At 44.4% G+C, this 25,107-nt stretch overlaps 1 protein-coding gene across 1 annotated transcript in view; it reads left to right on the forward strand.

Annotated features, from left to right (window-relative positions):
• Nucleotides 1-893: 893 nt before the first annotated feature.
• Tmem5 (transmembrane protein 5) overlaps nt 894-25,107 on the forward strand; it is a gene marked incomplete at its 5' end in the record, with an annotated part of 25,550 nt that continues 1,336 nt past the window's right edge. The window contains 4 exon segments of the mRNA XM_013521008.1: nt 894-1,046; nt 4,492-4,594; nt 20,338-20,652; nt 23,720-23,890. Coding sequence (XP_013376462.1) covers nt 894-1,046; nt 4,492-4,594; nt 20,338-20,652; nt 23,720-23,890 — 742 coding nt within the window.

The raw sequence follows: 25,107 nt of genomic DNA on the forward strand, positions 1-25,107 counted from the left end.
GGCCTGAAACGCCCTGGAGCCGGGCGTGGGGCGCACGCCTGTCATCCCAGCGCTCGGGAGGCCGAGACAGGAGGATCGTTGGGTGCTCAAGGCCAGCCTGGGCTACAAAGTGAGCTCAAGGCCAGCCTGAACTGCACAGCGAGACCCTGCCTCAAAAAGAAAAAGAAACAGGCTGGAACGCGCTGGACTTCACTGGTGCGGACTGGACGGCCACGTCGCCTAAGCACGAGCTCCAGCCCCCGTCCTGTTTTGTGTTTGAGACGGGCTGTGGTTAAATTGCCCCCTGTCCTGTATTTTTCACTTGCGCTGGCCTCTGATTCAGTTTATCTCTCCCTTTATTCAGTATTTTCCACAACAGGACCTGAAACGGGGACGCTACATTCCGAATTATGCGCAGGTTACACGGACACAATCTATAAAGACCTGCAGAAGTGAACCCTGGCTGGGGGCGGCCGCACTGGGGCCATAGGGGCAGGAGCGTCTTGAGTTGGAGGCCAACGTGGCCTACATAGCAATACCCTATCTCAAAAAAAAAATCTAAACATGTAAATGTATTCAGTTGTTTCTGTTTGGGGAGGGGTGGGACAGGTTCTGGTTACATAGTGCAGGCTGGTTTTAAACTATGTGACCCAGGCTGTCCTCGAACTCACGGTGGTCCTCCCGCCTCAGCCTACCCAGTGCTGGGATCAGATGTGTGTGCCACCAGCCACCACACCTGATTGATCTAAAGTTTTGTTTGCGGGGAAATACTTGTCCTGTTTCATGAAAAATTGAAGTTAGGGTGAAATTAGAGCTCTCGAGCATCTACTTTAAATGTTAATTTAAATGACTTGAATTTATCTACAGTAGCCTTTATAACTTACTGGTAGACCCTGTGGCTCTTTTAAAAACAGAATCTACTTTGGGAAGCGAAGAATGGAATCCTTGGGAAGGAGATGAAAAACTTGAGCACCGACACAGAGTTAAAACGAGCCTTCAAATATTAAATAAATCAACGAAAGAAAAAACAGACCACAAAGTACAAATCTGGGGCAAGGCTGCCATTGGTAAGATAATGTACACAGCAAAGACATGTGAAAAACATTTTGAAACGAACTTTAAGGTTCATCATTGTTTATCCAGGCGTCATAATGCATTTTTTTTCCACTCTTTTCAGTGGTTCTTGCCGTTAGACAGTATCTGTGTCCACGGTCACTGTATTACTGGCCCTCAGCAGAGCAAGCCTTTGTTTCTAGATGCAGAGTAGGTTGTGTGGCAACATTACGTGTAATGCGGGTGTTGCCTGGACTTCCATGAGTTGGTGTGTTTATTGGATACTTGACACACAAGGGTAAGATGTGGCCCTGCTGTTAATGGCCAAACAAGTCTGGGAAGCCCTGAACGGAACAAAGTTAAATAAAGTCCTTCTTTGCGGTCCTTTCTCAGTGCCGGTGTTCAGCGTGAGTATCCGGCCAGGGGATAGCATACATCGTTGACTAAACGTGATTGACCACATGTATTTCTGCTCTGAGTATCATGCGAGTCCAGTGTTCCATTGCTCAGAGACCTGGTGAAGGCTGAAGAATTAGAATTCAGTGAAAAGCGGGGGCTTTATTTGCCCTTTGAGCATGAGCTGGATTTATTACAATAGGTATGAATAATAAGTACTAAATAAAAGCAAACGGCATAGTGCCTGACTCATGGTTTTCCATAATTAATATATGCTGACATGCAGTTATGTGCCCTCAGAGATTACTACTGTGCTCTAAATTTCAAGTAACCAGACCCAGGCCTGTATTCATCAAGTTCTGGCAATTTTTTGTTAAATAGACTCTAGTACTGATTTCTTCCTTTAACTCTTTTCCGCATCCCCATTCTGGTTTTTAAATCGTTTTACCTCTTAGCAGATTTTCGTGTTTCCAGACCTTCCGCTTCTCAATCCGTCAGCACAGAGTAGCCGGATGAACTTTACCAGATGTGCCTTTTTAATTTATTCCCCAAGTACAGTCGGAGGGTATCCGTTACAGACATTCCTAGGCCAAAAGGCAGGAAATGGAAGTGAGAAGGAAGTCCAGCCTGGCACACCCCATGAGGTTTTAAGGCCCGAGAATAATCTCTCGTCCACAGTTTTGCCTTCTGGCGCCTTAACTCCATTAGTGGAGTCACCTTTTTTTTTTTATTTTTTGGTGACACATGATTGTAGCTCAGTAGGTTCATCAGCCTGTTTCCTACTCAGGGAATTCTGGGAGCCCAGCAGCCTTCCTTTCATTCCAGTCTCTCTCTGTCACTTGTAGTCCGAGGTTTCTGCTGCTGTAACAGTCTCAAGAATTAGTCTCCTGTGTATTCCATGAGGATTCACTCAATGAGACAAGAAGTTCACAGACCTTCTGCCTGAGGAACCCCCTCTCTGTTTCTGACCTGGTTCTGACCTCTGCTGAAAGGGTTGAAAAGATCCATAAATCGTACACATAAAGCCTTCTAAGAATCCCTTTTGGGAATGACCGTCCTCATCTGATCCTTGTGAAAACACCAGCAAAGTGTTGCCTGGCCACGTCATCGGCCTTCCTGATAGGAAGTAAATCTCCTGCTCTTGCGATCTGGATAACCCGAGAATATTCCAGGTCATCAAGTCCTGGCCTTACTTTTGCATGACATGTCTTTCCTCATTCACTTTTTTCTCTTATATTTTATAATGAGCCCGAGGAAACCAGTTCACATCTTTAGCACTTTGCTTAGAAATCTCTTCAGCTAAGCGTACAGGTTTATTGTGTACACGTTCTGCTTTACACGTGATAACAGGGCACAGTTCAGCAAAGGTTTTTGCAGTTACAAGGACCTCTGTCCTCCCGCTGCTAATCACACGTTGTTCATTTCCTTCTGAGCCTTCAGGGCTGCCTTTAGCTGCTAGCACTCTGCTTATGACAGTCAGGGTGTTCTGAAGGCAGTCTCCTTTCCTCACTTTTTTGTGTCTTCACTAACTGAGTCATTAATGTGTGTTTCTACCTTCAGTCTGTTCAGTGCAGTCTAACCTAGGATTTTTTAATCATACTCTCCAAAATTCTTCCAGCCTCCCCTCATTTCTCAATTCCAAAGCCACTGCCACCTTTTAAAGTATTTGTTGTAGCAGCATCTCACTGCCAGGCACCGTACGTTATCTGTATAAACTGAAGTTTCCTGTAGCTGCCAAAACATATTACCGCAACTTTGCTGTCCTACTTGTGTAAAGACCGAGGTCTCCAGTGTCCCCAGAGCTTTGTATGGGGGACTCTGCAGCAGAACCCGTTTCCTTGTGGTTTCAGTTTCTGGACACTCCACGTGTTCCTTGATTGATGGCCCCACGGGACTCGGACCTCTCTTTCTGTGTTCGTATTTTCCCTCATGCTGACCTGTCTGCCTTGCCCGGTGAGAACCGTGGTGATAATGTAGAACCTTCAGATGATCCACAGGAGTCTTTCCACGTCAGCATCCTTAATCTGATCACTTTAGGAAAATGTCTTTTGCCGTGAAAGATAACGTGCACAAAGGGGAGATCAGGCAAACCTTGGGGAAGAAGCGTTAGTGAGCTTACCGCACGTGGAAAGACTTACCTGATTGGCCAGGTGTTTAAATGTGGTTGTTGAAGAATCTTTTAGTGCCGGGGTGTGATGAGAATAGAACAAAATACGCCTCTTGGTGTAACTAAACGGAGACCCCAAGGGTGTCAGTGGTCTCAGTACTACCTCGGTGTGTGGTGCTGCTGCTGTCTTCTGTTCTTAAAGCTTTCATTCAGATGAAATTATGATAACCCTTTGGACCGCCCCATGGAGCCGAGGTGAAGTAGCTGAAGTAGCGTTTGCAACAGGTGTCGTGCAGCTGGAAAGCGGTTCGAGGAGAGGAGGTGCTCTCTCCTTGACACTGAGTGCTTGTCTGTGTGCTCCTCTGGTTGTATTCCGCCAATTTTAAGTCCTCTATTTATCAAAACAAGTCTAATTGCACAGGTTTGGTGTGGGCTTTTTTGGGTTTGGGGGGTTTTTTTTGTCTTTTTGAGACAGGGTCTCACTATGCAGTTCAGGCTGGTCTTGAGCTCCCTTTGTAGCCCAGGCTGGTCTGGAACTAGCAACGATCCTCCTGCCTCAGCCTCTTGAGTGCTGGGATTACAGGTATGTGTCATCATGCCTGGATCATACAGGTTTTTTGTAATGTAATACATTCATTTTAGAATAAAACAGGTAATAAGGGCCCAGTGTACTAGGGGTTTCTCAAATCTAGAGGCAGGGAGATTACTGTCTTTAATATAATCCACAGTTAGCCACGTTTTACACTGGAAGCCCCTGCATTTTCTCTGATACGTTAGCTGCCATAGTGTTGATTTTGAGCATTTGCTTGGGAGCACTGCCTGCCCACTGACCAAAGGGGGACACCCTGTTTCATAGTCAGATCCATGAAAGAACAGAACGTAAGCTCTTTTTACACAGTGGGGTATGCAAAAGAGTAAATGTTTTATGTTTCATGTCTTTGCTTTTGGATGCCCAGGTTTATATCTCTGGGAGCATATTTTTGAAGGCTCACTTGATCCCCCTGATGTGACAGCCCAGTGGAGGGAAGGAAGGTCAGCTGTGGGAAGAACACATTACAGGTATGAGTCGTGCAACCAGAACCTCTGTTGTGTTGGTGTATTTCACGTAAATACTATAAGAAAGTATATCTGTATGGAACGTTTCCATTTGAGCTAGTGAAAATAGAGAAATAAATCTTGTGAATATATATTCGTAGTTAAAGTTTACTTCTAATGGAATTGTATATTACAAAATACATCTCGGGGCTGGGGATTTAGCTCAGCGGCACAGCGCCTGCCTGGCAAATGCAAGGTCATGAGTTCGATTCCCGGTACCAGAAAAAAACAACAACAACAAAATACATCACTTTTTGTCTCTTTTATTTTTATGTGACTATCTGGAAAGTTCATACTCCATATTTTGTACCATTTTACTTTTGAAATTTTTATTTACTAAGACACACATGTGAGTTCTCTCAGAATTTAATGATAATGGATTACAATTTTTCTGCAATACTTAAAAATCTTTTTTTTTTTTTAAAGATTCAGTAAAAATCAATATTTTGCAAAGACTTTTGGGGTTTTTTTACTTTTATAAAATTTTTATCTGTGACTGTATAATTTTTGAGTATTTCCAAATATAATTAAGATCACTTTATTTAGAAAAGTTATGATAATTTCATCATATAAAATATTTTATGAGAGTTTGCTTCTTATTGAAATAATGGAAATAATTATCTTAAAATGCTTATTGCATGTAAAAACTATATTGTTGGGGGAAAAAATACATGAACCAAAGCTTCTAATTTCTACTAGGATTCCATTTTTTTTACCCCTGAAATCAAGAGAGAAAAAACTACAATTGTATCTGGATTTTCACTGCTGCGCTTATTCTTTAAATTTGCAGCCTATTTCTGTTATTTAACTGCAACCTCGTGGTGCTTCCGAGGCAGCAGTATAAAGTGTGTTATCAGTGTACCGGGCTGATCAGGCTCAGGAACGCTGATTCTTACCAGTTTGCGTGTCCAAAGAATGTAACCCAGAAGACAGGTACGTAACTGAGGATGGAACAGAAGGGTCAGTCAGGTGTCCGCTTACATTGGCTTCACTGGCACATTTCGTTCCATTCAGACAGACTATAAATACCATGTATATTTGATTAAATATGCAGTCAGTGCATGGGACTTAATTATGTGGAGTGCTTCCAGCTCCAGTTGGTTCAGAAGGTAAGCAGGAGTTCTCTGTGACACCACTGAGTCAGTAGCGTTGTACATAATTTGAGTTCAGGATCGGAACACATGCAAGGCAAACTGCACTTCCGGCCAGCCTGATGAAGCCCTGCAGCAGTGAGACTAAGGTACTGACCGCAGAGACAGACTATTCCAGCTCTGCCACCTACATCTGTGACCTCAGTTTGTTATCCTTCCTGGGCCAGGGCTTCCTCAAGGTTAAAGTCAGGCAAAATAACAGTTCCTGTTTCACAAGATAGTTTTAAAGAGTACGTGCATTAATAGATGTTCAGTACTTCAGTATCTGGCACATAGAAATCACCGTACAAATCCTTCGGCCGTTTTTGCTATCACTCAAATGCGTAAAATCTTCCTCACTCTCAGCGCTTTCTTTTCTGTTTCCTTTCTAATATCTCTCTGCCAAATGCCTACCCACAGATACCTTATTGACACATATTAATGTGTTACATGCTAGCTGGATGCCCATTCTGTTTTTGTTCTGTTTTGTTTTTGAGACAGGATCTCACTGTGTAGTTATATAATTCGGGCTGGCCTCAAACTTGGAGTGATCCTCCTGCCTCAGCCTCCCAAGTGCTGGGATTACAGGAGTACACCACCATACCCAGCCTCGTTCTGTCTTTTGAAAGAGCTTTTCCTGTTACTTGGCCTGCTATTCCTCATAGAACAACTTTATTTTTATTTCTTAGGAGGAGCCTTACTTCTCCTCATGGCTCCTGTTCATCTCCCAAACTCTGCCCTCAGAATGATACACTTTCCATTAGGCATTGTCATAGGATAGAAAAATACCCACTGATGTGATAAAAGCTAGATTCTAAATTATTAATTCATTGTTATGAAGATTTCATTATAGCATTTTCTTTATTGTTTCTTCTTCGGTTTTGTTTGTTTTGCCTTGAGACAGGGTCTCGCTATGTCATTCCCACTGGCCTTGAACTCATCATGTCTCCAGCTTGGCCTTGAACTTGGAGCAATTCTCCTGCCTCAGCCTCCAGAGTTCAGGGATTACAGGCGTGCACCAGCACAACCAGCTTCATTGTGACATTCTCAGTGAGCATTTGCTGATCATGAAACAGTTTAACTTATTTACAAAGATCTTACTGGAATAAAACGTCTGATCTTTATAAAACTCTCGTTAGTACGTGTGTGCAGCACATGCTGATCTCATGCATCGTGGGGACTTGTACATGCATGCAAAACACATCTCGGTTCTTGCACTTTCACCTTCCTCCGGTCTCCCCCCTCCCTGCGTCTCCTCATCCTCCTCCCAGTCCGCCCTAGCTCTACCTCCCAGTGTCCCGTTACCTGTCTTTTTATTTTGCTCTTTGTTTAGACTTTGGGTGTCCATGTAAAAGGAACCGCACAATGTGGCCTGTGCCTCCAGTTTATTGCAGTGAACATTGTTGTCTCAAAGTGCACCCAGTTTCCTACAGATGACTCGGATTTGTGCTTCTTTAGTAATGCATCACGGCTTTCTTTGCCTCTTCTGACCAGTGTGGGCTTGAAGTTCCCTTTGTCTGAAAATAGTATAGCTACTACTGCTTGTTTTCCGGCTTCTGTTGCATAGAACATTGTTTCCTGTCCTTTGGTTTTTTGCCTATGAATGTCTTTTTGGATTAAATGCGTTTCTTACATTCAGTGATTGTTGGGTTTTGTGTCCTGATCTAATATGCCAGACTCAGTCTTTTGACTGGGGAGTTGAGACCAATAACATTGCAATGCAAGTTCTTATCAAAAAATGTTCATTAATTCCTGTCATTGCTTTGTTTTCCTGTTGCTGATACTTTTTTTTCTTTCTGCTTAACTCTCACCCAATTTAATGTATTCATTCCACTGTATATTTTTTTTTGTGCATTGTTGGCTTTATTGTCTCTAGAATTTTTTGGAGCATAGCGTTGGTGATCGTGAATTTCCTGAGATGCTCTTTGCCGTGGAAATACTTTTATTTCTCCATCTACATCTGTCTGAGTTGGAAGTTGTTTTCTTTTAGGGCTCAAAACCCTTCACCCCAAGCTCTCCTAGCCTTTAAGGTTTGTGTTGAGAAGTCCTGTATAATTCTAGCTGGTTTACCTTTATCAGTGATTTGTGGCTTTTCTCTAATAGCTTTTAAGAGTCTGCCCTTGTGTTGAACATCTGGAATTTTGCCTATAATGTGTCATGCAAAGTTCTTTTCTAATCGTGGCTACTTGGAATTCTATATGCTTCACTTATTATATGATAAACTCTATCCCCATAATTGGAATGTTCTCTGCTTTTACTTCTGTTTTTGTTTTTTTTTTGTTTTTTTTTTTTTTGGTTTTTCTCCGGTACCAGGAACTGAACTCACGACCTTGCGCTTGCCAGGCAGACGCTTTGCCGCTGAGCTAAATCCCCAGCCCCTGCTTTTACTTCTGTAAACAGCTTTTTGTGCCATTCGTACTGCCGTCTTACTTTTTACTGATTCCAGTTAGTCTTTTCATCATCTGGCAACTGTTGGATTCATTTTCCACGATAGCTTGGGTTTTCTTTGGGTTGTTAGTTTTTTGGATTTCTTTTCTTGTTTTTGTTTGAGACAGGGTCTCACTATTATAAAATATTTAGTTGAGGCTGGTTTTGAACTTAGTATGTGGCTCAGGCTGGCCTTGAACTCACAGAGGTCCTCCTGCCACAGCCTTCCAAGTGCTGGGATTGCAGGCGTTTGCCAACACACTTGTCCAGCTTGTTTTTAAGATATCTCTGAGTATAGGACTACCTGCGTCAGCCCTGTCTTCTAGCTCTGACACTCTCATCTCACACTGTTCTCTTCTACCCATGCTTACAATAGAATTTTTTTTTTTCTGGGATCAGGGGGCTGGCAGCCTCTAGGACTGAAGTCCCGATTACCATTTCCAGTAACCTTTCATTGACAGAGAACAAAGGAGGCAGCAGAGGAATGGGAGGATGTCAACTGTTTCAGCAAGGACAATGCAACTCAGTGCTCATAGGAATGAGACTGGTTAGCCAGCATGTTACCTTCCTTCGGGCATATCTCAGCGAAGCATCTAGTGTTGTCCCCAGACTGTCAGTGCTTTTGCTAGACCTCCTCCAGAACCCAACAGTCCTGGCTTGCTCAGGCCTGAGGCAGTACACTGAAAGAGTAACTAAAGAAAGTCCTCCTCCACATTTCCCTTTTGTTTTGCTGCAGTCCTCTGAAGCGTCAGGGAGAAAGCCGCCAGTTGTCTTCCCGTTTCTCTGGGCGTTGACTGGATGAACTTCGCTAGACCAAGGATCAGGCAAAGTACAATGATAATACCCTGCAAAATGACAGTGGAAATTTGGAAAAGTAAGAACATAGTCCAAAGCCCGTAACAGTGGTCAGCCACCAGCTTACATCTTGTGATTACACTTTTCTGCTGGATGTCTAAAACCAAGTTAAAGTGAGACTTGTATAAATAAAAATTTTAAGCATATACTGTCAGGGTCAGTTAGGTCTTCTCAGGAATCTTCTTGGGACCAAGTGCAGCATCTTTTGATCTTCTCTCAGTGTCTGTTAACATTCTAGGAGGATTTAAATATTAGTATATCCATGGTTGTTAAAAAAAAATAATAGTGGTTCCATTTGTATGTTCTAAGCTGTTTGCTATTCAGATCAGTTGTAATACTAAGCTTACTGCCTCCCTTACAATGTTATGTCATTCATCTTCTCTGCTGGATGTTTAACAGCTGAGGTTTAGAGACCAAAAATTAGAGAGATACATTGGACTAGAGAACAGCCAATATTTTGGCTACGCCCTCCGAGGTCAGTAAAGACTCAGGAAATAAGAGAACCCCTGCTGTGACATCCTGTAACTCAGATGAGTCCCCGATTTTCTTTTTTTTTTGTCTTTTTGAGACAGGGTTTCGCTGTGCAGTTCAGGCTGGCCCTGAGCTCACTTTGTAGCCCAGGCTGGTCTCAAACTCACAACAGTCCTCCTGCCTCAGCCTCCCCGGTGCTGGGATTACAGTCATGCACCACCATGCCCAGCTATAGTCCCTGATTTTCTGATCAAGGAGATTATGGCACCACAGAGGAAAGTGATTCTGCAATATGTAGTGTGCCTAAGGAGAGTCACCAGGAGAGAAAAAAAATCTCTCAGGCTTTTACAGAAAGCACCTTGGTCAAGCAATGGCCATGACTCATCCAGATACAATAGAATTTTTTATCTCCTGAATTTGTTTGGTACCTTTTCATACACTCTGTCCTTTGCTAAACTGGTCGTGCATGTTTTGTATCTTTTTGTTTAGCTCAGCTAGCTTTTTATTCGTGTCTTGTGTGAGCTCACTGATCACTTCGTTTATTAAATCCATTATCTGTTTAGTTACGTGTCATCTTTGAGTTCAGCAAGCACCTTACTGATCTGTTTTATTCTTGTTATTATTGTTGTTGTCACTGTTTTGTCTCCTGTTTTATCACTTCGTATACTTCAGCTGTTTAGCTTTTGATTTCCTCAGGATCAGTCCCTCAGTCCCCAGGGACCAACTCTAGGGAGTTGGGAATTTGATGAGGCATTTTGTCGCCTTGTTTTCTCATATTGTGTGTGTGTGTGTTTGTGTGTGTGTGTCTGTGTTTAGGGTCGTTGATAGTGGAAAGACACGGCTGCTAGTGTGGGGCTCACTTTAGTTAGTATCTGCTTTCCAGCAGTGTGCTCCGTGTGTGGCTCACCGTAGGCCTTGGCCTGTACCCCAAGGCTGGCCCAGTGCCGTTGATCTCAGGAGGGGAGACTGCAGTGTAATCGGCCTAGTACCCAGTTATGCAGAAATGAACCAAAGTGTTGTTGGTGACACAGACAAACCAGTGAAAAAAACATATGATGACACAAAGACAAACGAGTAAAAAACAGTTAGTAGTAACTATTCTACCCTGGCAGTACCAACAAAATCAACAACAGTAACAGATTCAGAGGCAAACTGGATATTGACAGACCTTAAGGACCTACAAAAGCTACTACTGTACCACCATTGACAATAGAAAAGAGATCTGTAACAACAGTATAGACAAAGTCAAACCAGATATTGACATACAGTAAATATGTACTAAATAAAACAACTAAAAGATCTTTAAAAATTAAAAAATAAATAAAACTGTGCCACCTTTAACAATGGAATGGAATTGAGTAATAGTGTAGAGGCAACTGAGTATCTAAGGATTAATATGGCTGAATAGCAATACTGATAAAAATGGAGGGAAGGGGAAAATTGAAGGAGTAAAATTTGAAAAATAAAAGGAATGAGCAGGAGCAAAGAAAAGTGATAAAGGATCCAATTAAGGAGTAATAGAAAATGAATTAGATAAAAGTAACAGAAGAGCTCAAGAAAAAGAAAAGAGATAACAGCCAGGCATAGTGGCGTACACCTGTAATCCAGCACTCAGGAGGCTGAGGCAGGAGGATCACTGTGTTCAAGGCCAGCCTAGGCTACAAAGTGAGCTGAAGGCCAGCCTGCACTGCATAGCAAGATCCTGTCTCAAAAAGATAAAAAAAGAAGAAAAAGAAAAGAGATAACAAAAGAAAGAAAAACAGAAAAGATAACAAAACAAAAAAACAGTGAAGAAAAGGAGAAATGCGTCCAGAAAGGTCCTCGTGTCTGCTTTTGAGTGAGTGCTGTCTCTCTGGTCTGCAGTGTGGGATCCAGCAGATGCGCGAGGACTGTGAGTCACCACTACGTTCTGTTTTGCGTCCACGCGCAGGCTCCGTGTGAACGCTGCGTCCTGCGCTGTTTCCTTCCGGGCGTGGCGGTCGCTGTGGTACGTCCCAGAGTTGCGTTCACTCCGGCTGCTCTCAGCTTGCCTGGACCTCTGTGTGCCCCGAGGCACTGCTTTCTCCCTCTACCCTGGAAGCCTGTGGGCTTGGGAGGCCTCTGCCCGTGCGCCGCAGGGTGGGGACCATCCAAGCTCACCTGTGTCCCTGGTCCGGTTAGCAGATAGAAAAACAAACAGGCCACACTGCGTTCTATGCAGGGTACGGGCAGCGGGCCGGGTAGAGCGGTGGGGTCCGCCGGGCTTCATGCCAGCGCTGTCAGACCCAGCCCTCTCTGAGAACTGCGACTGGCCTGGCTTCTCGCCAAGGAGGGCGGCACTCCCCTCTCCTTCCCCGACTGAGCTTGCACTTCCCGGCCGGGCTGCCTCGGCGTGTGGCCCTCCGTGGCTGCCGCTTAAGGACTTCCCCACCCTGTGCCTGGTACGTGACTGCAGAGACTCCGAAGCGCACTTGTCCTGTGGGTGTTCCGTGGCTCGTCTTGAACTATTGACCCTCCCCATTCGACTGCTGGGTAAACACTCGGCAGCGTTGCGGAGGGTTAGTGCTCCAGACTGCGCTGCTCCGCTCTGCGGCGTGTTCCGCTTCTCCAGCTTCTCTGTAGTTTCTAGTTTTCCTCTCAGCTCTTTTTTTCTTTAATCCTTTTGAGATGGTCTCACTACGCAGTTCAGGCTGGCCTTGAGCTCAGTTTGTAGCCCAGGCTGGTCTCGAACTCACAACGATCCTCCTGCCTCAGCCTCCCGAGTGCTGGGATTACAGGCATGCACCATCACACCAGCTTCAGCTCTCTTAATTCCTGGAGATTGTCTTCACTGCATTGTTTTCTAGGTGTGTCAGAGAGGCTGTACTTCCAGGTCCCAGACAGGCTGTACTTTGGTGCTGATCTTTATTTTGGTCTTGATCCTATGTTTAGGCTATTTTTACATTTGATCCTATGTTTAGGCTATTTAGACATTATTGTTGTTAGAAACTAGTGCTCATTTCATCCTAAGGAGTGGAATCTTTTTTAAGTCACCTTCCTGGTTATTGACACTAAATTAAATCAGTTTCTGGACAGCAGGTCTCAAAATTTTCATCAGTAAACAAAGACAATATAGTTAATTCTTCATAACACCCGAGATATTCTTTTAACATGAAAGTGTTCTTTAAAAGTTATAGTACTGGTGGTGCTCACTGAAGCTTATAAAGATCTCACTTTGTGCCAATTTCCATTCTGTACCCCTACAAAGGTTTTCAGTTTTTAACGTGAGGCGCTGTTCGCAGTGCTTGACTTTTGTAATCCCCACAGCAGCGTGTGAGCCGGCCGCTGGGATCACCCTCCTTTTACAGGTGAGGTGGAGCACCGAAGGGTTAAGTACCTGGGCTCGGCTTACACACTCCGCCTTAGTGGGTGGAGCCAGAAGTCCAGCACTCTTGGCTAAAGAGTCCTCTTGACTAAGAGGAGGACAGAGAGTTTCTTCCTTAAACAGTTGATGATACTATATTGATTGCCTGAAGGTTATTTTCAACTTTTTGTAGTACGTGGAATCTTAAAATCCAGGAATTGATAAACTAAATGAACAGTACCCTTATAACAGCTCTGACTCAACGTCTTACCCAGCTGAGTGTTTAAGAGCCTTGTTTATCTGAAAAGTACCTGAATGCTTTGGAACATGATCTTACTTTGGAGGGTTATGTATTACTCGGGAACTCTCCCCAAGCCAAAACCATCCCTGTGGTCCTTTCTACAAGGGAATAGCTTTTATCCTTACATTCCACTGGATTCAGTAGGGCCAAGTAAGTCCAACTGAGCAGGACTTCTAAATGCCCGTGTGAGAGAGAATTTTTGCTGTGGGAGCCGTAGCCTTGACTCCCCTGACGGCTCCCCACGGATGCCTGGCGATGTCGGGATACTCAGGTCCCGGTTACTGCTGCTCCTTGGTCTGTTCATTAGTAGAAAACAGAAATTGGTTTTCCACGGTTCTTGTTGGTTTCTTGCTAAATTGTCGTTCATACCACTTAAATATGTGACCTACCTCCAGAATAGCGTTGTGACCTATCTTTGGAAAATGTGTGTTTACTTGCATTCAATGAATAACTTAAAAATTAATACTATTACATAGTACTAGAGACCTGACTACCCCTTAATTTGTTCTTGACCCAATTATTACTAAGCCTCCCAATGCTCGGTTTCCATTTTCACCCGTCCTGCTCTGCGGGAGGGGGACTTGGGTCTCTCCTCAGACTCCAGGAGCAGTAACGCAGGTGGTAGTGGGTTTATTTGATTAAATGGATTGTGCACTTCTTCAAAAACCAAATGTAACTTCATTGTTAATATCTTACTCCTAAAGGTCTTTTCACGCCTTTCTCCTTAAATAAATAGCCAATCAGTCAACAAAAGATGTAAAAGCAAGATTTTATAACCCCATCTGGGCAGTAAAAAGAATCTGTATTTTGGTGAACAAGTGTGTATGTGATAGAACAAGCTGCAAAGAGAGGCTAAAAAATGTACTTTAAAGTATGAAAATGCAAACAACTGCGGTATTTTATAACAGTTTTTTAGAGCTGAATTGACACATTTATTCAAACATGGAATGATTACATTCAGAATTATCGATAATATGCCAGACCCATTTCTCCTTCACCCAAGCATTTATGTATGTGAACTTTATAGCCATTTACCTGCTGATATTTAAATATGCTGAAACTACTTCCTATTGTTTGTTTTTGTTTTATTTTTTGAGATAGGGCCTCACTATACAGCTCAGGCTGGCCTCAAGCTACTGTAATCCTCCTGCCTCAGCCTACCGAGTGCTGGGAATACAGGTGTGCACTACCAGACCTGGCTCTTCCCGTGAAAAAAAAAATTTTTTTTTTTTAATTTTTCTTTCTTTGGAACTGGGAATCAAACTCAGGATCTCACACTTGCCAGGTAGGCGCTGCACCACTGAGCTAAGTCCCCAGCCAAAATTTGTTTTAATCTTCCGCCTTTTCTCTTTTGAAACTCCCTTCCAAAAATATTGTTAAAATCTTATTTTTTAAATTCTTGTATACCTTTCCCTCAGATCCCTCAAATGCTACCATCATATATAATCACAGTATAATTATTTCTCAGGCAATTACCACTAGTGTAAAATTTTTACCTAGAACAAAAGTTATTGTCTAATTCACAGAAATTCAGCTTCCACCAGCTGTCCGCTCCTGTCTGTTTCCTGACCCAGATCACACAGCGTGCTTTGTTTCCTAGCTCCTTGCTGTCCTCTGATCTGCGACAGTTCCTCAGCCTTCCGTGACCGCCTTCCTTCTGAAAGGGACTGCCCGTTTACTCAGGATGTCATGTCGTTCGCATTTTCTGGTAGTTCTTCATAGTTCAGTCAGATTATGGTTCAGAATACTCAGATGTGACATTGTACCGTCCTCAGCACGGCACATTTTTCCCATTACTGATTGTGTTGGCCTTGATCACTTGGCTACAGTGCAGTTTGAATTCTTCACTGAGAAATTACTAGTCTTTCCTGTGTATAGACAGTTACTTTACCAGTAACTAGACACTACTTTGGGACTGTGTAAATATTCTGTACCTCATCATTCTGTTAGCCAATCATTTTAGCATTTAGAGACAGTAATTCTAAACACTTGGAATTCAAGGAAGAAAAATAAAAAGTATAGCACATAGTTCAAATATGCTGAATTATTGTGGAACAAAAAATTCATTTGTTATAAATATATAAAAAGCAACTAAGAAAATCTCACAGAAATCCCCAGAATTACTAGATAAAAATGAAGTACAATCTCAGTACACCTTTTTTGTCAGTGTTTATTTTCCCTCGGTACGAGAGATTGAACCCAGGGCATCATGCATACTAGGCAAGTGCTGTACCCCTAAATCACACCCCCATTTTTTTTATCTTATATGAAACAGTATCTTGCTAAGATGCCCAGGTTGGCCTTGAACTCACAGTCCTTCTGCCTTGGCCTTCCAGGGAGCTAGGATTATAGCATGTGCCGCCATATCCAGACAGATAGACTTTAATTCATTAGGGCGAAAAAAGAGTGGAAGAGTTTAGGTTAAAAGAAGGTAATAATAAATCAATGCTTTTGTAAATACTGCCTCATATCTTCGTGTTTATATAAGCAGACCTTAGGATGTGTTGGGGTAGAGGGGTGGGCAGAGGCCTAAGGATATACAGAATTAGAATCTGAAAGGAAGAGGTCGGGGGTGTGCAGTATTTAAACACATGCTTACCATGTTGCAGGGCTCTGGTCCAATCCGCAGCGAGCAAAGGGAGGAAAATTTTTAAGGAAATTCAAGAGGTAAAAAGTATGAAATCAACATGATGTAAAAGTATCCCCTAAACAGTGCTGTACTAAAGATTCCCTTTGAAATTCTGGTTTGAGCTATTATTAACTCAACTATTATCCAGGGCTGTACTGAAAACAAATACAGATTTTAAAATCCAGATTCATTGACGTAAAGTAAACCAAGCATAAAAGTGGAGGACAGCGTTTATCCTAAACAGGAAACCTAACTCTTCATAAAGCAAAATAAGTAACAGTAAACCAGTACATTTGGTTTTTTTGGGTTTTTTTTAAATTTTATTTTAAAGAGTAAAAGAAGGTTAACACGGTAATAGGGGGACTTATCAATTACAAAGTGGCAGGAAGTTATCAATGGTTGTTATTTTACCTATTGGTATCTTCAAGATAGTTTCTCAGGAAAACAAATAGACAAATAATAGTGAATTGCAGACAAAAATGGTAGGAAATTATCAATGGTTGTTGTACTATACTTTGGTGTAAACCAACACATTTGTAAACACTGCTTCATATCTTTATGCTAAGTAGCAGATAAACAAATATAAAAATAAAAGTAGGAGAATCTCACATTTGAAAAAAGCTGGCTTCATAAGGGGAGGAGGGTGCAGAGCAAAAATGACGTTTTAAACTTAATATGGGCACTAAAATGAAATTAATACAGTATTAGTGTTATACAGTGAATCAAAGCTATATTGTTACTAGAAGGTTAAATCAATAAAAATGTGTTACAGGTAACATCCAAATTATAAACGCTAAAAGTTCACTTGTAAACTGGAAATCTAGACACACATTTTCTGAAGGAACTATCACAGGGAGCCATGTGCAGTCTCTGAGATTAGTAGGTTTGAGCATAAGCGTGACCTGACGCTGTGTCCGCTCCGAGCACGTCGCTCCGCGCAGCCCCGCTCTGGATGAGCTGCCTGGAGGTCGGGAGTCCGCCCGGAGACCGAGCGAAGGCGGCGCTGACGCGGTGCTGACCCGCAGCTCGCGCGCTGCTCCCGCCGCGCAGAGCCCTCTGCGATGGCGTCACGGGTTCAGGTTCGGGTTCAGCTGCTGTGTTGGGGCCTCGCGGTAAACACGTGGGTTTGGGGTTGCGGTTGGGGCACAGGGTCTCTGAAAGGATCTCCGTCGCCGGGGTGGAGTCCCGCAGTGACGCTGACCAGGGTGACAGGGAGACTCGGAACAGCTGCTCACGTGTGAGGCCTGCTCACCGCTTAGGCGCATGTGTGCTGTTTGCAAAACTGAACTTTCTCCGTGTATTAAGAAAAAAAAAAAAAAAAACCATGGCTGACAGTCGTGTGACTGCCTGCCTTGTACACTTACCATTTAAGACGTTTCTGAGTAGTGGGTACTTTCACATCAGTCATTCTCTAAGTATAATAATGAATCATGCAGTATTTATTCAGTAGCCCTTGCTGAATTTATAAAGAATGGAACTAAGTATACTGAATTCTAAAAATACATTGTTTCACAGTGAGCTTTAGAACTGAATATGCGGGCTGGGAATCCCAGCACTTTGGAAGCTGAGGCAGGAGGATCGTTGTGAGCTCGAGGCCAGCCTGGGCTACAAAGTGAGTCCAAAGCCAGCCAGAACTGCATAGGGAGACCCTGTCTCAAAAAGGCAGAGAAAAAAAAAGTGAAATGTGTGAAGGATTCCTTAGGGCTTTCTAAATATTGCAAATATTAGGAGGGAATTTTTCAAGTGAGCAAAGCAGAAGAAAAACACTCAAACTAAGTTACAATGAATAGTGTGTGTTAGAAATCTAGAAAAGCAAATCATATTTTAAAATTCTGTACATGCGCTCGTTCCGTGCTTACTCTTCCGTTACCGCGGTCGTGTGACGGTGCGTAACTAGTAACTTCAGTGGACTAAAGGGCGGCCCGTGCGTGCTTCTCTAACAGCTGTGCGGAGGGACGATTGGAAGGAGACCCCTGGGTAGAAGGGCAGCGGATGGGGGCGGGAGGTGTCTGCTCCCCGGGAGCCCGGCCCACCCCTCCGACCCGCTTCTCGGCAGACGGCCGTGCCTCCTGCCTGGTGCGGGCTGCCGAAGACGTGCGGTCGTCTCTGTCGGCCCCCTCAGCATGCCGCGCAGCTCAGGCTGACCAGGACACTTGTGTGTTGGTTTTTCCCATATAAATACAACATGTTTCTCGTTACTGAGGGACTGTAATTAAAAGGCCTAAGATAATCTGAATTTTTAAAAAATTTTAATGATACAGAAGAATATAAAGTAACTTTTAAAACTGAATTACAAAATGTCTTAGGGTTTTTGACCGACTTAAGATTTTAATTTGTATAAACGTTCAGTACTCCGAATTTGTAAGCTGGGGCCGGGGACGTAGCTCAGCCGCACAGCGCCTGCCTGGCAAGCACGAGGCCCTGAGTTCCAGACCTGGTACCAGAACACAGCAAAAGAAAAAATGTCAAGTCATTTATATTAAAATTAGAGTTTCTTAAAGCTAGATTTATAATTAAAAAGACTAAGAAGTGGACATGATAACCATTTGGAATATTCAGAACAGGTAAATTCTTGATAACTTGTAATTGTTTCCCCAGAATTCCAAAACTGGAAGTTCTACAATTAGCGTTTGATCACGTGTACTTCTCGTCTCTTTTTTGCAGGCTAATCGCTAAATTTTTTTTTTTTTTTTTTTTTTTTTTTTTTTTTTTTTTTTTTTTTTTTTTTTTTTTTTTTTTTTTTTTTTTTTTTTTTTTTGGTTTTTCTCCGGTACCGGGAACCGAACTCACGACCTTGCACTTGCCAGGCAGGCGCTTTTGCCGCTGAGCTAAATCCCCAGCCCCTTCGCTAACGTTTATTAAGGGGCAACTCTGTGCCAGAATGTGCATTAAAGTGTTTTGCAAACTGTTTTTTTTTTTTTTTTTTTTTTGTGCTGAGGATTGAACGCAGGGCCGTCACACGGAGCTGTATCCCCAGCCTCTTTTTTATATTTCTATTTTGAGACAGGATCTTGCTAAGTCACTAAGTCGCCCAGACTGGACCGGAGCACACAGCCTTCCCGTGTCACCCTCCCAAGGATTCCCCGGCGCACCGGCGGCTTCTGTCTTCCTAACCCGCCGCCCCTCCCCAGCCGAGCCAGCGCTCCGGCAGTGCGGGGGAACCCGCGCTCCCTGTGCGCACCCTCGGGCCCCAGGCGGCTTGGGCTCACTCTCCACGTTCCTCTCTCTTAAGCTCAGCGTTGCGGGCACAAGCGGTGCGGCGGAGAGTGATTTCCCCCGCTCAGAACTGCACCCTGCAGAGTCGCCCTGGGGACAAATTATAACCCGCGCAGTGCTTGTGTGTCGTGTATCGAAGGGACGTTGAAAAGCGATTCGTTTTTATCCCCAGCAGTAATAAGCAATAAAAGAAGGCGTCTGGTACATCTATGTTAAAGGTTAAGACTCTAGCAAGATAGGAAGAAATGCTTCAAGAACTCAGCTTTTAAAGAATCCAGGATCAGTGCGACTGATTTTAAGATGAATTTAACAGTATTTTTATAGTTAATACATATGAGGTAAAGGTTGTCCTAGGCAACTTATAATATGAAAAGCACTTATGAAACATATCTACTCCTTTTATGAATTTTTTTTAAGTCATGAAAAACAGAGGAACGCAATAAATTCCCACCCAGAAGTAACAAATTGCAGCTCACTGTCACGAGCTTGGATATTTAACTTTCCCCTTAAAAGAATTAAATATTTCTAGCTGGACATACTGATACACGCCTGTAATCCCAGTACTGTGGGAGGCTGAGGCAGGACAGTCCTAAGTTCAAACTCAGCCTGGGGAACTTAGCAAGACCCTAACTCAAAAGTAAAGAAAGGGCTGGGGACACAGCTCAGCGTGATCTGCAGTACCACAGTCAGTCGGTATTTCCAGTAAAAGTGAAGTTCTTTCACCTGCTCCCCAGTCCTTTTCCTCTCACTCCCCTTCCAGAGGCCATCATTATCATGAATTTGATGTGTAGCTTTCCATTCTTTTTTTTTTTTTTTCTGAGACAGGGTCTCGCTATGTAGTTCAGGCTGGCCTCGAACTCTGTAGCCCAGGCTGGCCTCAAACTCACAGCAATTCTCCTGCCTCAGCCTCCCAAGAGTTTGGGTTATAGGCATGCACTGCCACACCCAAGCACCATTAAAATTTTTATATTTATGCCAATACTAGCCATATAAGTATTTTTGTGTGTACTTTTCAAATTTACATAAAATTACCATATTGTAGGAATGTTATGAAGCTTTCTTCCTTTACATTTTGAGAACTAACCTTATGGAATATTTAAGCGAAGTTGAACAAAAACGTTCTCACATTCTGATGACCAAGTGGACGTTGATCTGTCTGCAGCCACAGCTCCCCGCTGGTCTGCAGCCGTGTCTCATCGTCCAAACTGGCTGAAAAGAGCTTGCGTTATAGACGTTGTAGTTCTAGAGAGAATATGCAGCCAGTCTCTTTGTAGGTTTCTAAGTGAAATGGCCGGAAACTTAGGGTACCATGTGCCCTTGCTCTGCGTGTGACTGTCTCTGATCTGCGCTTTGCAGTTTCATCACCGGCCCGGCGGTGCTCCCCGGGTACTTCTCCGCCGACGTGAGCAGCGTGGTGCTGGTTCTGAACGGGAGGGAGCGCGCCAAGGCCTCGGCCGCCGCCCAGTGGCTGCTGTTCGCGCAGAGCCTGGTGCGGGCGCGCGCGCTGCGCCACGTGGCGGTGCTGTTGCTGGGCAACGAGCGCTGCGACAACGCCTGGCTGGCCCCGTTCCTGCGCAGCCGCGGCGGCTTCGTGGAGCTGCTCTTCGTGACCTACGACAGCCCGTGGGTCAACGACGTGGATGTGTTCCAGTGGCCCTTAGGAGTAGCGACGTGAGTATCAGATATTTAAACATTTGTGGGGCCCGGGGTGGAGACGAGCCGCACGGCGCCTGCCTGGGAGCACGAGGTCCTGCGTTTGATGTTCGGTTCCAAAAACAAAATTTCTGCACTCTTGAGACCTGAATGTCTGACGCAGGAAGACTGTGTTGTAAATGGTAATAGATGCGGTTTCTCTGGCATCAGTAAGCCAGAGGCAGTCTTTTCTATGTGTTCTTGGGGGTTTTTTGTACCAGGAATCGAACTCAGGACCTTGTGCTTGCCAGGCAGGTGCTTATGCCGCTGAGCTACGTCCCCAGCCCTCGGAGGCAATCTTTTCTAACGGCAGAGCGTGAAGTGTTGTCTCACACTCCAGTCACGTTATTTTTAAGAGTATCTTATCCCCTTGGAGGAGAATGGACGAGTTACCTTTTTTGTTGTAAAACCCCAAGGAGTTCCTTAAAGAGATGTTTAGCAGGGAATTAAGAATGATAGTAGATGGTATATAACTCATAGTTTCACTTTCTTTTAAGGCGATGTTATAACAGTAGGGTACCGTCTCTTTGCATATGGAAGGGCTGCGTTTTTACAAATCCTTTCTGTAAAAGGTTAATGAAATTATAACAGAGGTTTTCTCAATAGTCTTTCCCTAGCTACAAAATGGAAAACATGCCGGGCATGGTGGTGCACACCTGTAATCCCAGCCCTCGGGAGACAGAGGCAGGAGGATCGACACAAGTTCAAGCCCAGCCTGGGCTACCTAGTGAGTCAGAGGCCAGCGTGAACTACATATCGAGAGCCTGTCTCAAAAAAAAAAAAAAAAGAAAACATCTCTTACCTATGTGCTAATGAAAGCTTTTTATGAAAAAGCAAGTTGACATTAAGACAAGTTGCCACTAGTACAAAAGCCTCCTGAAGACGGGAATTTTTTCACTTCTGTTCACTGCTCCATCCACAGAGCCTGAAGTAGCACCTGCACGCGGTCGGCTTTCAGGAAGTGCTTGTGGGGTGGACGAATTACCTCACTGGCGTGATTGTGGAAGCAGACATTCGTTATTCTGTCACCGGTTACTACACGTAGCCTTAGACTACTGCCTAGTTAAGCTGCACCCGTGTCACCAGGAAAGCATGCTACTGAGACACTCGCAGGCCTATTTTTGCAGTATTCAGACTCAGTAAGTCTGCGGTAGTGCCGGTCATAGAGGGTCTTGTTTAGTACCTCCCGCTAAAAGTCCTCTGCAGAGCCTGTCCCTGGAGAAGAGACCCTATTTGTAAAACGTTTTGAAGCCTTTTACTTTTCCACAATAGCAGTCATACCTCTTCATATGTGTGAGATGGAGACACGCTAATTCTGCTAGATCTTGGCTAGGCCGGTGTATTTCTGAAAGATCAGCAGTTATCAACTGGGCTTAGTCTTGCCCTCTGCCCTGGAGCTATTTGGCAGTGTTGCAAAAGTGTTTGATTGTCACAAACAAAGGGAGGAGGTTGTCACACCTGGCAGCTGAGAAGCAGAGCAGAGACGCTGCTAAACACTCACCGCATACGGGGCGGCTCCGTGGCAGAAGCTCCCGGCCCTGTGTGGGCAGTGCTAAGGTTGGAAGCCTTGTTACAGGTGAATGGTTACTATAAACTTTGTTCTCTTGTGAAGGTAATATTTCAGACACACACAGTGGTCCTTCTTATTCACAAATTGCCATAAGAACAAGGCACTTGCGGTAGCCCTGCCTTATGTGGCATACCAGCTTTTGTTTGCTTGGTTGGTTGGTGGGTTTGTGGCCTCAAGGTTGCAGTGATCCTCCTGCCTCAGCCTCCCAAGTGCTGGGATTACAGGTGTGCGCCACCACGCCTAACTGGTTTTTTATCGGTTTTAAGCTACTTGAAAAGATAATTTTTCAGAGCTCTTTGCTATAGTAATATATACTCTATAATCTTTCTCTTTTCTTTTTTTGTTTGTGGAATATAATATAGTATCTCAGTATGTATTCACAATGCAGAGTGTTTAAATCATGCTAATAAATCCAGCAGTTCACATACTTACTGTTTTTTTGTGATAAAATTTTTTTAAATCTTTTTTACCAATTTTGAAGTATGAAATGCATAGTCACAGTTCTTTATGATAGATTGATAAAGTTTATTCCTAAGTGAAACTTTATACCTTTGATCAAAATCTCCCTTTTCAGAAGTATTCAGTAATCTTCCCATCACCTGGCGAAAACATTGATTAAACTAGGATCATTGTAAAAGTAGAAACTGCTATAGAAGTTGAAAGTCTGGAATTCATCATGCCTGAGTATTTAAATTTGTAAGACAGTGATTACAGTAAAGGACACATTGCCTTTAACTTCACGCAGGACACTGCCCTCGCTTCCCACGCACTTACCCCATCACCGTTGCCACCTCCTGGAACAGCTCGGGCAGGCCTCTGTCATGGGTGTTCTTTGCTGCACTGCGGTAGCTGCCTCAGGGTCCTGGGTCAGTTCAGACGTTCACCTTCCATGATGGTTTTGACTCTGAAGAAGAACCAGAAGTCACACAGCGCCCGGCCCAGTGGATGAAGTGGCGGAGGGCACAGTAATGTTTTCACCAGCTGCCTTTCTGCTGATGGCACTCAGCAGCAGCGTTCGCTGTATTTTTTTATCGCATCTTATGAAGACACCGAAAAAGGAGCTGCTTCAAAAAGTGACAAGAACACGCACTACCTGTGTGCCAAGCCGTGAGGACTACAGTGTTCTGAGTGAGAAGAATGGCAGTGTGTCTTTTACTGGAATAAACTTTTTTAAAATTACATGTTCACCATATATTTTGATTGCGCCTTGTAAACATTAAAGAACGCCAAAAACAGAAGATGTTAGGCGTAAAGTTTTTAGGACATTTTTGTAAAGAGGTGCGAGGGTGAGGAAGTTTTAAATCCATGAATTCAGAGACTTTCCCAGAGTAAGTTATTCTTCCAAACAAAATTATAACCTGAAATTGAGAAACCGTGTTTGAAGTCTCTCCTGTCTGCTTAGCTACCTAAGAAGTTGGGCTGTGAAGCTTTCGCCAGTCCTGTGTCAGACAGTAACTCGTGTGCGTGTTTTTCTAGGTACAGGAACTTTCCCGTGGTGGAGGCGACTTGGTCAATGGTGTACGATGCGAGGCCCTACTTGTGCAATTTCTTAGGAACTGTTTATAAAAATTCGTCCAGAGAGGCACTAATGAACATTTTGAAACAAGATGGGAATGACAAACTTTGTTGGATTTCAGCAAGAGAACAGTAAGTTCTGTGTTTTTTTTGATTCATCTATTTTGTTCTCCAGCCTGAGAGGAGCTTTATATGCAAGCACAGAAGGTTTTAAAGAGGCAGCATTAAGCCAGTGTGGTGGCACACACCTGTAATCCCAGCACTCGGGAGGCTGAGGCAGGAGGATCGTTGTGAGTTCGAGGCCAGCCTGGGCTACAAAGTGAGCTCAAGGCCAGCCTGAACTGCACAGCGAGACCCCGTCTCAAAAAGACCAAAAAAAAAAGGCAGCATTAACTCCATCTATACCATTCTTCCCCCAGCAGATACATTGGTAATTCGCGGAGTGAAGGAAGTACTGGGGATCGAACCCAGGGCCTCTACATTGAGCTGCAGCCAATTTCCTTTTTTATTTTGAGACAGAGTCTCGCTAAGTTGCCTGGGCTGGGGTTGAACTTGTGATCCTCCTGCTTTGGTCTCCCAGAGCGCTAGGATTGCAGGCTTGTGCCGTCACACCCACTTTAATTTTTTTTTTAATCATAGAAGATACTCTCTCTGTGTAACTGCCAGCTCTATTGTTAATGTGCCCATTGTATGCACCCGGCATTTATGAAGCACCTGCTGTATACCAGAAACTCTGTATACCAGAGCAAGACAGGGTCCTTGCCCCGCAGGCACCCACATGCTTACTGCAGGAGGCAGACAAGTGAGATGTGTCAGACCGTGAAACGCCGTGAGAAAGAGACTAAGCAGAAGAAGGGCATAGAGAGGAAGCGGGCTGAGGGCGGGGCGTTGGTTGTTTCCAAACACAGAGGAAGATCAGTTGGAAGGGTGCACTCGGCTCAGTGCTGAAGAAGGGGCCGGGGTAAGCCTGGTGTTGATCGGGAAAAGCGGCCCGGTGAGGAAAGGGCCCCGCGGAGGCCTGAGGGCGGCCGTGTGCTTACCAGTCGGGGCCGGCGCGTCTGGCGGGCAGTGGGTGGCCGGGCACAGCGCCGAGCTCTGCCAGAGGGCTGCTCCGATTCTCCGCATCCCGGGAGCCCGCGATCCGGCGGGCGCCCCGCTCCTCGCCCCGGCCTCTGCTTTCCCGCCACCCCCAGCTCTGACTCCCGCGCCGCGGGCACCGCCGCCCTTCCTTTGCCCGCTGGAATCGCGGACTGCCCCTGGGCTCTTCCCGATGCCTCCAGGAGGACGCCGCCCGCCCCGCGGCTGCGCTTCACCTGGGCGACCGGCGGTCGGGGTGTGGTCGCCCTCGG

The sequence above is a fragment of the Chinchilla lanigera genome, unplaced genomic scaffold, assembly GCF_000276665.1.
Source record: "Chinchilla lanigera isolate Chin_1 unplaced genomic scaffold, ChiLan1.0 scaffold00057, whole genome shotgun sequence".
NCBI classification, from domain to species: domain Eukaryota; kingdom Metazoa; phylum Chordata; class Mammalia; order Rodentia; family Chinchillidae; genus Chinchilla; species Chinchilla lanigera.